General features: G+C 38.4%; 2 protein-coding genes across 2 annotated transcripts; both read left to right on the forward strand.

The window, feature by feature from the left end:
* Positions 1–1,283: 1,283 nt before the first annotated feature.
* Positions 1,284–5,131, forward strand: LOC125202120. Its single transcript, XM_048100460.1, has 4 exons — positions 1,284–1,432; positions 1,849–2,495; positions 2,758–3,138; positions 4,244–5,131. The coding sequence occupies exons 1-4, from the start codon at positions 1,284–1,286 to the stop codon at positions 4,984–4,986; spliced, it is 1,920 nt and encodes a 639-aa protein (XP_047956417.1). The 3' UTR covers positions 4,987–5,131.
* Positions 5,132–5,430: 299 nt separating this feature from the next.
* Positions 5,431–7,322, forward strand: LOC125189158. Its single transcript, XM_048086407.1, has 2 exons — positions 5,431–5,638; positions 6,628–7,322. Exons 1-2 carry the CDS (start codon positions 5,431–5,433, stop codon positions 7,320–7,322), a joined length of 903 nt encoding a protein of 300 aa, XP_047942364.1.
* Positions 7,323–17,586: the final 10,264 nt, after the last annotated feature.

A 17,586-nucleotide genomic window follows, 5' to 3' on the forward strand; every position in this document is an offset into this window, starting at 1 on the left:
TAATTCTATGTCAATATCACATGGTGAAAGGATTCAATATACTAAACGTAGAAACTATAAAGAAACATGATGAGCCCAATCCAAAGAATCATCAACCGGGAGAATCGGATTTTTCTTTATAGTTATTTTAGGAAGATTCAGTGTTGTTTTTAAACGAAATCCAAAAAACCGCAATTTAAATTTTATATCCCCATTCATACAATTCCCATCCCAAAAAATGGCTGTTTTTTCTCGCTTAAGACCGGAAAGAGCAACAAAACGCAAAGTTCATACTCTTAGCACAATAGGAAATAATATACTTCTCCGTCTACGAAAAATAGACAAGTTTTGCCATTTTGATCCATCAAACAAAAATAGACTAAGTTCAAAAAAGAAAGTTTTCGACCAATACTAACCCTACACATCATTCTAAATGTAGACCCCACAATCCACCAACACTCATTTCATTACCTTTTCACTCCCCCTCTCTTACTTTTCCTATCTCTCTCTTACTTTACTAATTATACATTAAACCCGTGTCATTCTCAATCTTGTCTATTTTTCGTGGACGGAAGGAGTATTAGTGATGTTTGTGGTTGGGTCTAGTATGGCTGACCCGGTCGAAGTTGTTACATTTTCCCCCCATTTCTTTCCTCCTCAAGGTCTCCTTGATCGCCTCTCGACCGTTGTCGGTCAATGCCTGTCTCTCCGGAGGTGGGAGGAGAGACGCGACTGAGAGGCGGAGAATTTGATTGTGATCAAGATCAAGCAAAACCAGAATTTCAGGCCAGCTACAATGGGATGACCGAAATGGAATACGACCCAACCAGCTTGGGAAGGATGAAGTAATTTCTTACTTTATATATTCTGTCTCACTTTGTTTTATCTACGTATATATAACCTAGAAAATATAATATTTTTAATTCCATGCCAAAACAAACGACTCAGCTAAAGTTAGACGAAAGGAAAATAAATAAGACTTTAAATCACGGATGTACCAAAATGACAAAATGAGACATTATTTCACGGGCGAGGTGATAAAGTTATATCAATATCATATTATTGTAAAAGTGAAACTACTTAATTAATATACGAAACGTGGAATAATTGTAAAGAAACAAGATGAGCAAAATAAAATTGACATAAGAATCACCACTAGACAAGAATCCGATTTTCCTTTGTAATAAGGTTAGGAATATTGTTGATTTATTTGGAAATCCAAAAAAAAAGCATTTCTTTTCATAGCAATATAAATTTAACACTTGGTCTTTATCCTCATTCAGACCAACTCCCCACAAGCTAAAATGGTCAGAGAGCCAAGACTCTTAGGTAAAGAAGAACAACAAGAAGAAACTCGTTATGTTAGGAAGCTTGAAAGAGATTGGTATCCTGAACAGGTTGAAAGAGTTGTGGATCCCGATAGCGAAACCTCTTCTTTGTGCTGCGCTTGCAGGTACAGTATTGTAAAATAGAATAGAAATGCGGAAAGTAAATACTGAAACTAAAAAACTCTTCAAAATATTTATGCTGAGAAAACATGCATATTTTCTTGGTTTTGTATTTTGTGAAATTGCAGGCAAATGCTAATTCTGTACTAACAATACATATGCTCATGCTTTCATACATGTGTTGTAAAATAGAATTGAAATTCGGAAAGTAAATACTGAAATTATTGGCTTCCTTATTTTCTTTAATGCATTAACTAAGAGGTAGTTTGGTAGGAAAAACGAATAAAACAAAACATGATAAAAACACATATCTTTAGGACAGAGAAACCTAGAGTAGAGTCTGTTTGGTTTCAAAATCTAAGTAATATCTTAACTTGTCGTATCAAGTCAAGTAAACCAAACTATGTTTTCTTTACCGCAGGCAGCCCATCTTCTCGACTCCATCCATTTCCTTCTCCAAAGGCAACACCAAGCTTTTCCTGCACGAACAATGCGCCAGTCTGCCGCGTAAACATCTTCACGAGCTTCACCCGCACCAACCCCTAGTCCTGATCAACCAGCTGCTTCCCCATCCGCAGCCAGATGCCACTTCCTATACATGCCACAACTGCAAAGAAGCCTGCGGGACTTCGTTCTACCATTACCCTAACCCTAGTTGTGATTTTCGACTCGACCTTTCGTGTGTTTTGCAGCTCAAGATTAAGCACAAAAGCCACAACCATGCCTTGACGGTCATTAGGCAAAGGGAGTTGTCTTCTCTAACTTGCGGCGCATGCAACACAAAGCACGCTCCGAAGCCGGAGAGGCTCACTATTTCCTATTTGTGTAACCTCTGCGGTTACTGGATTCACCCGGATTGTGCTTTGTTACTCAATGCCCTAAATTATAAAAATCACCATCATTCTCTTTTTCTCATCTATAATTTCCCTACTTCTTATGTTGCCTTATGTTGCATCTGTTCTAAATTACATAGGGGGGGTTTTGGGGCATTTGTTTGTCTCAAATGTACTCCTAATTATCTTGTTCACATCTGGTGCGCCCGCTGGTATCCTCAAATTTGCAAGCCAGGTATGTATAGCTCTAGTTTTATCTCGCAATTTATGCGATACTATTATTTTGTGCGTCAAGTGAATATATGGATAATAGTGTTTCCATTTTCCAAAATTAGTCACCTTGAGTGCGTGCTTTGAAATTCTCATTGGGCTTGTGAAATAGAATATGTTGAATTTGGCCATCTGAAATCGTTAAAAGGCTGAAAGTGTCTTTGTATTGGGTTTCCAAATTTAGTTTTAATTTCTTAGTTTTTTTTTTAAAATAAAATAAAATGCAGTGCTTATGCGCGACACAAAAGCTTCCGACCTTGGGCGTTCACCGATGCAAGACGAATGGACGAGTCTCATTCCCTATATAAGACATGATATTGCTGAAATTGAGAGCAGCAGTGATGGTCACTTTGAAGTCCACAAACATCCATTGATATTCCACAAAAACGATGATGGCAACCAATCTTGGCGCCGCGTATGCAATGCATGCACCCAATATATTTCTCCCCCGTTTTACAGCTGCTCTGATTGTCCAGATTTCTATCTCCATGGCTGCTGCTCTCGTCTTCCAACCAGAATCAAGCACCATGCTCACGAATCCTATCTATACCTCTACCACAAAGCACCCTGCAACTCGGATAGAATCTCTGCGGGCTTCTCATGCAAAGGTTTGTTATAAATTCATGTCATCATCTACTAATTAATACGTTTGCCCTTTTTACAATAAAAATGGTACGTACGCCCTACGCCACACCACATGTAGGAATAATTTGTGATATACGGTTCAATAAGAGAAAACTATAAAAATCTTTAATCGAACAAACGTGTTCTAAATTCTTAGTATTTTCTAAATTCCCCATTGACTTAAATTCTTTTGATTACATTAGTTAAATAAAATCTAATCTTAATTTATTAAATTAATTTGTCAAATTCTGGCTTATTTCGTAATTTTAAAAAATTAGTCATAATCTCGACTTTTAACATTTTTTTTTCAATTTTCCCATAATAAAATATTTCCCTTTTCTATTTATAATATTATAGATTTGGACTGCAGTTATTTCAAATTGGCTGAATTATTAGTATTTGTTCAATAGGTTGAGAAAAATACTCCCTACGTCCGCAATTAAATGTCCCATATTTGATCGGTACGGGTTTTAAGAACTTGTTTGACTTTATGTAGTAAAGTGGATAGAAAAGTTGGTGGAATGTGAGACCTACTTTTATATACTCCCTCCGTCCCATTAAATATGCAACATTTGCTTTTCGGCACGAGATTTTATGTAGTGTTGTTTTGTGAGTTATTGAAGAGAGAGTAAAGTAAGAGAGAAGAAAAAGTAGAGAGAGTATTGTTTCCATTTTTAGAAACGTTTCATTTTTAATGGGACAGACCAAAAAGGAAAACGTTTCATTTCTAATGGGACAGGGGGAGAATTAGTTTTATAATAAAATGTGAGTGTAATGAGTTAGTGGAATGTAATGTCCACTTACCAAATATGGTAAAAGTGAATGAGAGATTTATTGGCCGATGGACGAAAAAGGAAAAATGAGACATTTAATGGGAGACGGAGGGAGTAATAAAGTTCACGTGCGATATGATCCTTGTAGAATTTTTAAATATAATTTCACCCAAATTAGACCATATAATTGAGAACATTGTTAAAGTTTAAGAGTTTTACTAAAGGTAGGGAGGATGAACGAGATATTACCAAAATTCACAATTTTTCTGAACATTTGTCCTAAATTATCCTAATCTAGTTTTACATATATTTCAAGGTTGTCATCTTTGGTGCAATGGATTTGCATACTCCTGCGACGAATGCAACTTCACCTTGGATGTTGTCTGCGCCCTGATCACTCCTGCAATAACCCACGCACCTCACAAGAGCAACCACTTCCTCTTCATGTCTCCCACCACCAAATTCCGCACTTACAAAAAGTGCAGCTGCTGCAGCTCTACCCTGACCGGAATCTGCTACAGCTGCAGCAGCTGCACTGATTTCAACCTCCACATCAGATGCGCCCTGCTGCCACGCACTGTTCACCATATATTCGACCCGCACCCTCTCTTGCTGACAACAGCCGCCCCCAGAGAGGCAAAGGGCGGCTGCAGCAGTAGGGATGAGTTCTTCTGTGAGGTCTGTGAGGAGAATTTGGAGAAAGGGCCACGGCGGTGGCACTACAGCTGCGGGGAGTGTGATCAGTGGTTCCACTATGATTGCATTCCCTCAGTCGATCGGCTTTCTAAGATGAAGGTGGGTGTGGAAGCTCGTGTGGATGTGCACGGATGTCCCGTCGCGCTTGTTCGACTGGAGGATGGCGTTTGCGCCGGGCGGCGGTGTGGAGCTTGTGGGGTGAAATTGAAGTTGGGTGTTGATGGTTTGGTTTACGAGTGCTCCAACTGTTTCTTTGGGTTGCATCAAAACTGCGCCAAGAAACATTTGTTGAAGAGGTTGGGACTAGAGAGTGGAGAACACGACAGAAAGAAATACTCCAATTTTTCTGAAAAATGTATATAAGAACGTTTGTATGAGTTCCAAAAAATATACGTCAAAAATTACAAGAAGTGAACATTTATAATATCTAGTTTCAAGAGTAGACTAGTTCCAAGATTGTATTTATTGTTGTATCCCAACAGTCACCAACACTTGTATAAATTCATGGATGTTGGTTATCTTCTTCAATGAATCAAATATACAAAACTATCAATCTCAATATGGTATCAAGAGCAAGATTTCGATCCTATTTTCTTTGAGAACTCAGAGAAGTGCTCATCATCGTTCAATACCCCTCAACCCCTCAAGGCAAAAATCAGCCTTACCACCACCCATTCCAAAGCCTGAAAAACAGCCAAAACCAAGTGAGTATCAACCAAACCAAACACAAAATGTCCAAACAAACTGAATCTGTATCTTTAGGATTCAAGTTAGATGGAAAAAAACTTCTCTGTATGGTCCCGGCTCATGCGAGTAGTCATCGGCAATCGAGAGAAACTCGAATACATCGAAGGAGATCTGAATCCCCCAAAAACCACCGATCAGAATTCAACAAATGGCAAGCTTCCGACTTCGCTGTTGGCTCATCCAAAACATGGAGCCAAAACTCGTCTTGCAATTTGCTCAACACCAATCTGCCAAGGCGTTATGGCGGAGCCTCGCAACAACGTTCGGAGTCAGAGCTGACCTCGTCCAAGTCTACGATCTATCCCCAGACCCTTCCACTTTTGATATATATAAAATGCCACCCCATTCTTTTGCAAAGACACCCCCAGCAACCTCTAAATTCCTTCACAAAAGAATCTAGTATCTTCTGGAAAATATGATAATACCCCCCAGATATTGTGTAAAAATCATTTTTCAGCCTTAGACGATGAGTTTGAAATTTCTACTGCATGCAATCTCAAATTATGGAGTGTAGAAATTAAACTCCTTCATGCAATGTTATTAATTCGTGTTATCATCTAATGATACACGGCAAAAATAATAGAGAGAGAAGTATGATTTAGATTTGTAACAAAAATGAGGCTTTAGCATTTAAAGATGATATTTAGAAAACTCATTTAAAGACAGATATTTCGAAAGTGAAAAATTAAATCACTAAGTTTCAATTTTTCTCAATTAATTGTCTCATCTATACACAAATTGACGTCTTTTGGTGATAGTAAAAATGGCAATATTTCAAAAATAAGAAAAGAAACACGTCGTTTTTAAAAGACGACATATAGTATACGGATGAGACAATTGAAAAAAATGAAACTTCTTGATTTCTTATTCTGATTTCAAATGTCAATGGACAGACCAGAATCTGGCACATCATGAAATAAATGGAATATGATCCAACACTAATTGAACGAGGGAGTAAATTTTAACATTTTTTCTCGATTTTCCATGATGAAATATTCAATTTATTTTATTCGCAATATATTGTTGATTCAAAGTATATGATTTTTAAATTCATGACGTCGTTTAGTTATTATATTTGTTAATGTGTTTACAAAAATGATAAATTCATGGATTGTCTGTCTCGTCCTTATAGAAATTTTCATTCACCCAAATTAGATTATATTGGAAAATTGAGAAAAATGTTAAAGTTCACAATTTTTACTGCCGATTTTATAATGTTTCAGAATTTGACTAATGTTCATGGTTATATCTTTCAAGGTTGTCATCTTTGGTGCAATGGATTTGCATACTCTTGCACAATCTGCGATGACTTCAACATGGATGTTGTCTGCGCCCTCATCACTCCTGCAATAACACACGCACCTCACAAGAGCAATCACTTACTCTTCATGTCTCCCACCACCGAATTCGGCAGCGATGAAAAGTGCAGCTGCTGCAGCTCTACCCTGACCGGAATCTGCTACAGCTGCAGCAGCTGCCATGATTTCAACCTCCACGTCAGATGCGCTCTCCTGCCACGCACCGTTCACCACATGTTCGACCCGCACCCTCTCCTACTGACCACAGCCACCCCCAGAGAGGCAGAGGGCGGCTGCAGTAGCAGTCGGGATGAGTTCTTCTGTGAGGAGAGTTTGGAGGGAGAGGGGCCGCTGCGGTGGCACTACAGCTGCAGCAAGTGTGATCAGTGGTTCCACTACAATTGCATTACCTCGATCGATCAGCTTTCTAGGATGAAGGTGGGTGTGGAAGCTCGTGTGGATGTGCACGGATGTCCCATCGCGCTTGTTCGACTGGAGGATAGCGTTTGCGCTGGGCGGCGGTGTGGAGCTTGTGGGGATAAGTTGAAGTTGGGTGATGATGGTTTGGCTTATGAGTGCTCCAACTGTTTCTTCGGGTTGCACCAAAACTGCGCCAAGAAACATTTATTGAAGATTCATGACGAGTCAGAATAAACATGACATCGAGCCAGTAGCTCTGTAATCAAGTAATGAATATATTACATTTGTGTGAATAAAATAATATTCTATCTGTCCGTGAAAAATAATATTATCGATGAATGAGAAAGAAATAAATGAATAATAAATTGCAAGTAACATTCTATTTTATAGTCCATCTGTGTATGATGACTCAATTTCCTTTTTTGGTTAGTCTAAACTAAGATAACAAACTATAGAAAAAAGCATGTGACATTTTCCTCCAATTAATATATTGAGTTTCGAATCGGCACGTCAAGGATAAAGGGAAATTATCATTGAACCTTTTTATTAAAAAAGGAAAAAAATGCCTCTCAAAACACTTTCATTGTATCTAATATTCCATCTTTACAGCCACTCTTAGCACAATAGGCTATAATATATTAGTGATGTCTCCGGCCGGGTCCACTATGGCCGACCCGATCGAAGTGGTTACAGTTTTTCTCCATTTATTTCCTCCTCAAGCTCTCCTGGATCGACTCTCGACCGTTGTCGGTCAATGCCCGTCTCTCCAGAGGTGGGAGGAGAGACGCGACTGAGAGACGAAGAATGTGAATATAATCAAGACCAAGAAAAACCAGAATTTCAGGCCAGCTACAATGGGATTGCCGAAATGGAATACGACCCAACCAACTTGGGACAGATGAAGTAATTTTACTTTATTCTGTCTTACTTTATTTTATCTACATATATAACCTAGAAAGTATAATATTTTTAATTCCATGGCAAAACAAACGACTCAACTAATATGAGATGAAGAAAATAAATGAGACCTTAAATCAGGGACTTGTTGAAATGACCAAATGAGACATTATTTGACAGACGATGTGATAAAGTTATATCAATATGACAATATCATATGGTGAAAGTACTTAATATACGAAACGTGGAATAATGGTAAAGAAACAGATGAGCAAAACAAAATTGACATAAGAATCATCACCCGACAGAATCCGATTTTCCTTTGTAATTAGGTTAGGAATTCATTGTTTATTTTAATCCATTGTTATTTGGAAATCCAAAAAAAGCATTTATTTTCATAGCAATATAAATTTAACATCTTGGTCCTTATCCTCATTCAGACCAACTCCCACACGCTAAAATGGGTCCGCGGAACTTGTATTACAGAGTGCGAACACACTCTGCTCTAGAAGAAGAAGCTCCTAATTTTGGGATGCTCGAAAGAGATTGGTATTCCGGCAGCGAACTTATTGAAGGTTAATGCATTTCCTAGATTCATGAACCAATGGTCCAACTTCTAATATTAATTCTATGTATTACTTAAATTTTGATACATGTATTTGTGTAGGTTCATCCAACTAGTGCATTCCTATACTAGTATAAATAGGATGATCCTTGTACTCATTATTCATTCAAGTATTCAACAAGAGTTTTCTACACAAAGTATTCACTTTGTTGTTCTTGTTTCATTTATCTCCATATAAATTTCCAACAGAACTCGAGGTTGAAAGAGTTGTGGATCCGGACAGCGAAACCTCTTCTTTGTGCTGCGCTTGCAGTTACGGTATTGTAAAATAGAATTGAAATGCGGAAAGTAAATACTGAAACTCCAAAAATTCTTCAAAATGTTTATGCTGAGAAAACATGCATATTTTCTTGGTTTTGTACATATTTTTTGAAATAAATTATTAAAATGCGAAAAGTAAAACAGAATTTAAAGAAGTCATTACATGTCTTATCTTGTAGGCGAATGCTAATTATGTACTAACAATACATATGCTCGTGCTTTTGTGCATGTGTTGTAAAATAGAATTGAAATTCGGAAAGTGAATTGGCTTCCTTATTTTCTTTAAAGCATTAAACATGATAAGAGCACACATTTTTTTAGGTCAGATAACCGTAGGACAGAGAACATCGTCTTTTAGAGTATGTTTGGTTTCTTAATCTTCTTTTAGAGTTTTTTTTTTTTTTTTTTTTTTTTATTTCCTAGTTTTATCAAGATAAATATTCTTGTAAACTAAAAAATAATTATAAAATCTACGTAATATCTTAACTTGTCGTATTGAGTCAAGTAAACGAAAATATGTTTTCATTACTGCAGGCAGCCCATCTTCTCGACTCCATCCATTTCATTCTCTCTAGGCAGCGACAAGCTTTTCCTGAACGAACAATGCGTCAGTCTGTCGCCTAAATATGTCCACGAGCTTCACCCGCACAAACCCCTAGTCCTGATCAACCAGCTGGTTCAAGATCCGCAGCCAGATGACACTTCCTATACATGCCGCTACTGCAACGAAACCTGTGGGACCTCGTTCTACCATTGCCCTAACCCTAGTTGTGACTTTCGACTCGACTTATTTTGTGTTTTAAACCTCAAGATCAAGCACAAAAGCCACAACCATGCCTTGACGGTCATTAGGCAAAGGGAGTCATCTTCTCTAACTTGCGGCGCATGCAACACGAAGCATGATCTGAAGCCGGAGAGGCTGACTATTTCCTATTTTTGTAACCTCTGCGGTTACTGGATTCATCCAGATTGTGCTTTTTTACTCAATGCCCTAAATTATAAACAACACCAACATTCTCTTTTTCTCATCTATAATTTCCCTACTTCATATTCTTCCCGATGTTTAATCTGTTTTAAAGTACATACTGGGAGTTTTGGGGCATTTGTTTGTCTCAAATGTACTGATTATCTTGTTCACATCAGTTGCGCCCGCCGGAGCCCTCAAACTTTCAAGCCAGGTATGTATACATCTACTTTTATTCCGTAATTTATGCGATATTGTTTTGTATGTTAAGTGAATATATAGAGAATAATGTAGATATTACATAAGTGTGATTCTAAAATTGAAAATGAGTAATCAAAGAATTTATATGGAATGATATATGATAGAATTTGGCCATCCGAAATAGTATAAAAGCTTAAATAGTTTTTTTTTTATTGTTTTTCCAAATTTATTTTTAATTTCTTATTTTTCATTTTATTTTCTTTTGAGTTTCTAGGGTTTACCAAATTTAAAATAAACTAGGGTTTTTGAGTGTTTTTCTACGAGTTCAGTCATTCTTATGTCATGCATGCTCAATTGTTCAAAGAGCCCGTGACTGCGGATATCTTAAATTCTTCGTCTAGTCGCTTACATTCGATAAAAAGCAAAATCTGACACTTTTGGACATTATAACTATTTTTTATAGACGAAGGGAGTATTATATATTGTCGTACGATTTTGTTTGAAAATGAAATGCAGTGCTTATGCGAGACGCAAAAGCTTCCGACCTTGGTCGTTTGCCAATGGAAGACGAACGGACGAGTCTCATTCCCTATATAAGACATGATATTACTGCAATTGACAGCAGCAGTGATGGTTTCTCTGAAGTCCACAAACATCCATTGATATTCCATGAAAACGATGATGGCAATCGATCTTGGCACCGCGTATGCAATGCATGCACCCAATATGTTTCTCCCCCCGTTTTACAGCTGCTCTGAATGTCCGGATTTCTATCTCCATGGCTGTTGCGCTCATCTTCCAACCCGAATCGAGCACCGTGCTCACGATCTCAGAGAACACTATCTCGTGCTCTGCCCGAAAGCACCTAACTCGGATGGTATCTCTGCAGGATTCTCATGCAAAGGTATGTAATGCCACAAGAACTAATGCACAATTGGTAAAATAAGAGGGAGATAGAAAGAAAAAGTATTTATAGTATTGTTAGTGGAGAATGTGACCCACTGAAAGTGCAGGTTTTCGGTTGGGTGTGTAAATGCAAGGGTGTATCCAACTGATCAGAATGAGATTCCGACCTAGCTGAGTCGTTGGTGCGACAACCGGAACCTGGTATCAAACAAATTTCCTCAATCCACTTCTACTGCTTAATATAATGGAGGTAAGGGTCGAATCCCACAAGGATGGACACGTTCGGATAGCTGTGGTGATATTCCTGGGTGTTTTTGGTTAGCTACCACGCTTTTGGGGTTGGGATTCTACCTAGACGAGAAATAAAGATGGTACTCTACTGGCTAGTAGGCGGGAAAATAACAGGCACGTGGTTATGTTCGTGAAAATAGGGGACAAGGTATCTCAGAGACATGTGAAAAGTAGACAGTTACTAAAAAAGGAAATTTAGACAACATGGTATATTTGGTGGCTGGTTGGCTTTTCTGACAGGTCTGGAAGGTACAACTGAAAACTAGGAGACAAAAGCAAAAGTAACTAAAAAGCAAAAGTGGTCCAATGTAAAGTTGATTTTGATGCTTTCTTCTTCACCAAGTATTGACAGAAATCATATGAACACAAACTCCATGACTAAACTCAGATTCATAATTTCAAACTCAAGATCCATTGATTAAAATGCTTAACTTAAGATGAACAGCTGAAATTGCGGACTACCTCTACTGACTAACATGCAAGGTGGTGATCACAGTGCAGAACAGGAAACCTTATGCACGGAAACTCAAACTGAGACATAACTACAAATTTCGATCAAAAACTACAGATCTAGCCTACTCGAAAGAAAATACATGCACGCACTTAGAAATTAAAGGCGATAACTAGATCTAGCTTTTCTAGGCAAAATGAAGCAAACTCAAACCAAAGAGACATTCGGAATAGAAATTTCATAACAAACGTTTGGATCTTCATCAAGTACTTCAAAAGGCAACAAAAATAAATGTTTGCAACAGATCCAACGAAGAAAACAGGTAAAAATTAAACTAGAAAGCAAATAACGATTGTTTTGCCACTCCGGGCGGTGATACTGCTATACTACTACGACAAACTGGCTGGAACGGTAGATTGATGACTTCTCCGGCAGACTCTTGGACGTCAAGTGACCATAGCTGTGGCGAGGAACGAGAGACTGGATAATGCTGAAGGATTGATCTTCTAGAGAGAATTCTACTAAGTGTGAAGAGTGAACGACCAAGTCTCTTTTCTCTCTCCAAGTGGCTTCTTTTATAGGGAGGCTTGCCCTTGCTTTTAGGGTAGACTTCCTTGTCGATTTGACTTTTCTGCCCTTGTTAATGATCATCCCAGCTATCCTTCTTCTCCATCTCGAGCCTTTTCTCTGGCATGCATCCTGGTCAGTATTGCACCCTTCTAGCACTTCTTTTCACTTGCGTCGCCTGAATCGTCTCCAACTGGCTTGGATCCCTTAATTCTGCACACTTGAGCAACTGTTTTGCGAGATAATACATGCATTTCATGACATACTGACCAGTAATCAAGGCTTAGAATACGACTTATCACCCACCTTATTAGAAAGAAAGAAATTACCAAAAATATAAGAGAATATCTTGATTTATATGAGAGAGAGGGAGTATAACACAAATTAGAGCATATAGGGATATTGAGAAAAATGTTAAAGTTTGTGATCTTTACTGTTGGTTTTAAAGGTAGGGGATGAACCCGAATTTACCCAAAATTCACAATTTTTCTAAACTTTTGTCCTAAATTCTACTCACTCTGTCCAACAATAATTGGTTGACTTTCATCGGGCATGAATTCCAAAAAATGTAAAAGAAAGTTAAAAAGCAAAGGCTAGTGGATTATATTAGTTTTAAAATAAAATGTGAACTGGATAAAGTGTGTATTGTGAGCCCATTACCAAAAGTAGTAAAAAGACAAATGTGACATTTACTGGTGGATGGATGTAAATGACAAAATTGAACGTTAATGATGGACGAATGGAGTAATATCTAATATAGTCCAGTTGTCCTAAATTCTATTAATATTCTAATTAATCTAGTCCATTTGTCTTAAATTCTAATATTCTAATCTAGTCCATTTGTTTTATAATCTACTCCACTTGCCCGCTATTTAGAGTCACATTTTGACTCGATATGAGTTTTAAAATTTTATTTAACTTTATAAAAGAAACGAGTGAAAATATTAGTGGAATATGAATCTATTTTTGCATATTAATTTTATACTGGTATAATGAATTAATTGAGTATGAGTTTAATTACCAAAACTGGAAAAAAGGTAAATGTATGGGCGGTCGAAAGCTAATCTAGTCCATTTGTTATAAATTCTACTAATATCCTAATCTATAGTCCATGTATCTCTTAAGGTTGTCATCTTTGGTGCAATGGATTTTCCTACTCTTGCATATTCTGCGACGACTTCAACATGGATGTTGTCTGCGCCTTCATCACTCCTGCAATAACACACGCACCTCACAAGAGCAACCACTTCCTCTTCATGTCTCCCACCACCGAATTCCGCATTTATGAAAAGTGCAGCTGCTGCAGCTCTACCCTGACCGGAATATGCTACAGCTGCAGCAGCTGCACCAATTTCAACCTCCACGTCAGATGTGCCCTGCTGCCACGCACCGTTCATCATATATTCGACCCGCACCTTATCCTGCTGACCATAGCCGCCCCCAGAGAGGCAAAGGGCGGCTGCAGCAGCAGTCAGGATGAGTTCTTCTGTGAGGTCTGTGAGGAGAATTTGGAGGGAGAAGGGCCGCGGCGGTGGCACTACAGCTGCGGCGAGTGTGATCAGTGGTTCCACTATGATTGCATTCCCTCGGTCGACCGGCTTTCCAGGATAAAGTTGGGTAAGGATGCTCGTGTGGATGTGCACAGATGTCCTGTTCGCTTGTTCGACTGGAGGAGGGTATTTGCGCCGGGCGGCAGTGTGGAGCTTGTGGGGGAAAATTGAAGTTAGGTGATGATGGTTTGGCTTATGAGTGCTCCAATTGTTTCTTCGGGTTGCACCAAAGCTGCGCCAAGAAACATGTTGGAATATATAAGATATATGTTGGAGGAGTAATTTAGTTTGGAGGAAATATTTGAGGGGAATATGGGTGGAATATGTAGGAAATAATTTAGGAGATGTTGGTGATGTGGGAAAAGTAAGACACACTTTTATTTCTCAAACTTCTCAAGATCTCAACTTGTCTACTTAAACAAAATGTTACAACTTTCTCATATTTATAGACATCCCCTTCCTATTAATTTCGTATATAATACTGTGAATCAGTGAACAAGATTCAATCTGAACTAGAATTGCTTCGGTGAAGAACTCTCAAGAACAATCGAAACACCTAGAAACTAAGAAAGAACACAGGAGAATTACATGGTTCAGCCTTGTAGGCCTACGTCCACGGGAAGGGAATAGCTTTATTGATTAATCGTGTACAACACACACACTCGAATACACTCTCAGAAACGAGTTACAACACACACTCACTAACTCAACACCATCTCTGCATCACTCCTTAGAAACCCTCGATCATGAAGTTGTAGAGAAGAGAGAAGATTTGTATGTTGTATTGAATGTAGAAGAAGATCGACTTCTACTTGGAATGTTGAATGGCTGAATAATGAATCCCAAAAAATGAGCTGGATTTAGTCTTTATATGCACCGAAGCGCCACCAATCAGATTGAGAAAAGAATTAACTCTTTAACCAAATCTTGAACCTCTTCATAACTGAAATAACTGCCTACCCAATTGAATCATTTCTCAACCTTTATTCCAACAAATCTCCACCTAGGTTGGACAATGATCAATCTTCTATTCCCCCTTTGTCTCCACCTTACTGTCTTATCTCTGAACCACAGTCACCAGATCCAAGCAATGTGCATACTTGGACACATGCAGCACCTTTGTGAGCATATCTGCAGGGTTGTCTTCTGTTCCCACTTTCTGAATCTTGACTTCCCCTTTGTTCACCTCATCTCTTACAAAATGCAACCTTACATCTATGTACTTGATCCGTTCGTGGAACACTTGATGCTTAGTTAGACTGATCGCGCTGCTGCTATCACAATGCACAGTGACAGCCTTTTGATAAATCCCAAAATCTCTGAGAATTCCCTTAACCCAAAAACTTTCTTTTACAAGCTCAACAAGTGCAATGTACTCGGCCTCTATTGTCGATAGAACTACTACAGATTGTGGACCAGATTTCCAAGAGATAGCAGAACCATACAAAGTGAAGATGTATGTTGGTGGCAGAATCCGAGTCACAGAAACCCAAGGCTGCATCCTTGGTTAAATCATCAGATCCCTTAAGATATCTCAAAATCCATTTTAATGCTCTCATTGCTTCTCAATGCTTCCTTGTAGTTCAATGGCTACGAACATTCTATCCCTTCGCCACCTGAGATCATAATGAGCTTGAGTTGGAGTTGTTGTATCAGGCTGGAGGAGTTATCACTCTTTGTCTGTCTCTAGCAAGGCGATAGTTTCTCGAGATCATCAACTTCTTGACTAACTTCATCATTTGATATTATCTGAGGATCTTCATTTGCCAAATCCACAGACTCTCCTTCTCAAGCGGCTCCGCCTCAGCTGAAGTGTTATCGCCTAGCTTGCTTCATTACGATTTATTACGCTCAATATAGGGCGAACCACTAGCGTCACATCCGGCTTGATGATGACTCATTGTTACCAAGCTCCTTAGACCATAACCTATACCCTTTCACACCTTTCTAATACCCCGAGCATTGCACACTTGATTGCCCTTGCTTCCAGCTTACTTCTTAACATGAGAATAAGCCTTGCGTCCAAGAAAGGCTTCAATCTTGCATAATCTCCATGAGATCCATACCATCTCAAATACGGTGTGTCCATGTTAATGGTGAGGATGGACATTTATTCGAGCGGATGCACGGCCGGTTGCGGCAGCTTCTCCCCAAACTTTGCATTCCCGAACGAGAGAGCATGCGTCTTACTCTTCCCAGGATGGTGCGGTTAGCTCTCTCATTCTCCGTTCGGGGGTTATTTGGCATAGTTCTATGCCTTTTACTAATCCCTTTGAGTTTGCAAAAGTAGCTATCAAACTCATGTGAAGAAAACTCCAACCCATTGTCCGTTCTAAGACACCTCGATGGCGTTTTCTTTTACACTGTTTACCTCGGTGCGCCCATTCTCTAAATTTATCAAAAGTGTACGACTTCTCTTTCATGATATAAATCCACGTATTTTCCTAGAGAAATCATCAATGAATGTCCAGAAATGCACGCATCCACCAATTGTTACCCAAGCGAGTGAGGGCCCCATAATCCTTGTGTGTGTAATCGAGCTTCTACGATGTGATTTTTTCTTCCCAGATTTCATTGAGTCTTCCTTCACATTGAGACTTTCTGCAGCGGGATCAATAGTTTTTGTGGTTGCCTTCTGAAACTCCTTCATCTTTAGAGCAGAATGTACTTCTTCATAAGTGACTTTAGAATCCCTGCCAAGAAGAATGGCATCTTTGAACTGCTCAAAACTTTTAGGCAGAGAGTTGAGGAGCATAAGAGCTTTGTCCTCATCTTTGATTTCTTCCTCAATGTTTTCAAGATCATCCACACACTTAGCGAATTCTTCAAGCTGCTCCCCAATACTTCTTGATTCGGAGAACTTAAATGTGAACAACTTCTGCTTCAAGAGAAGTCTGTTGGTGAGGGACTTAGTTATGTACAATGACTCAAGCTTTTTCCACACAGCAGCTGCGGTTTCTTCCTTTGAAACCTCTCTCAATACTCGATCGCTTAGGCTGAGGATCAGAGTGGAATATGCCTTATCTTGAAGATCCTGCTTCTTGATGCCAGCTTTCTCATCTTCTTCAGATGCTTCACCCTTCAAAACTCCCCATAAAAAAATGTCAATATAGTGTTTCGGAAATATCAACATAATGCTTTGAGAATGTCAACACAATGCTTTAAGAATGTTAACCCATTGCTTATATTGATATTCTACATGTATTATATTGACATATTTTATATAGTATGTTGACATTTCTGCTTTACGAAAAAATTGAAAAAATTTCAAATTTTTTTCAAATTTTGACGTCGGAACATATGCATGTATGATATCGTTGGAATCCTTATAAAATTAATTTTAATTTGATATATGTTATATGAATTTAACGTTTTGGGATTTCTTTTAAAAGTTAGTTATAACTAAACATGAAGTTAATTGACATTAATACCCCTATTGATATTTTATGGAATTAATCCTATGGCTTTATTGACGTTTTTTGTTGATCGTATTGACATTTCGTGGTTGATGATCTAGGCCCTTAATTTGAATATCTAATGGTTATTATTTAGTTGTAGTTAGCAATTAGGTATTGAGTTAGCAATATAACACTCCCCATATCTAGATATTTGTATAATATATGATATTTACAAAATCAAGTTTATATTTTAATATAACAACATCCCCCCTTAAACTTGATTTGTCATTCCGAGCAGCGTCCTGATCTGGATAAAGTCTTCGTACTCGAGGGGCTTTGTGAAAATATCGGCAACTTGGTCTTGCGATTTCACGTACTCGACTTGAA

The sequence above is a fragment of the Salvia hispanica genome, chromosome 1 (assembly GCF_023119035.1).
Source record: "Salvia hispanica cultivar TCC Black 2014 chromosome 1, UniMelb_Shisp_WGS_1.0, whole genome shotgun sequence".
NCBI classification, from domain to species: domain Eukaryota; kingdom Viridiplantae; phylum Streptophyta; class Magnoliopsida; order Lamiales; family Lamiaceae; genus Salvia; species Salvia hispanica.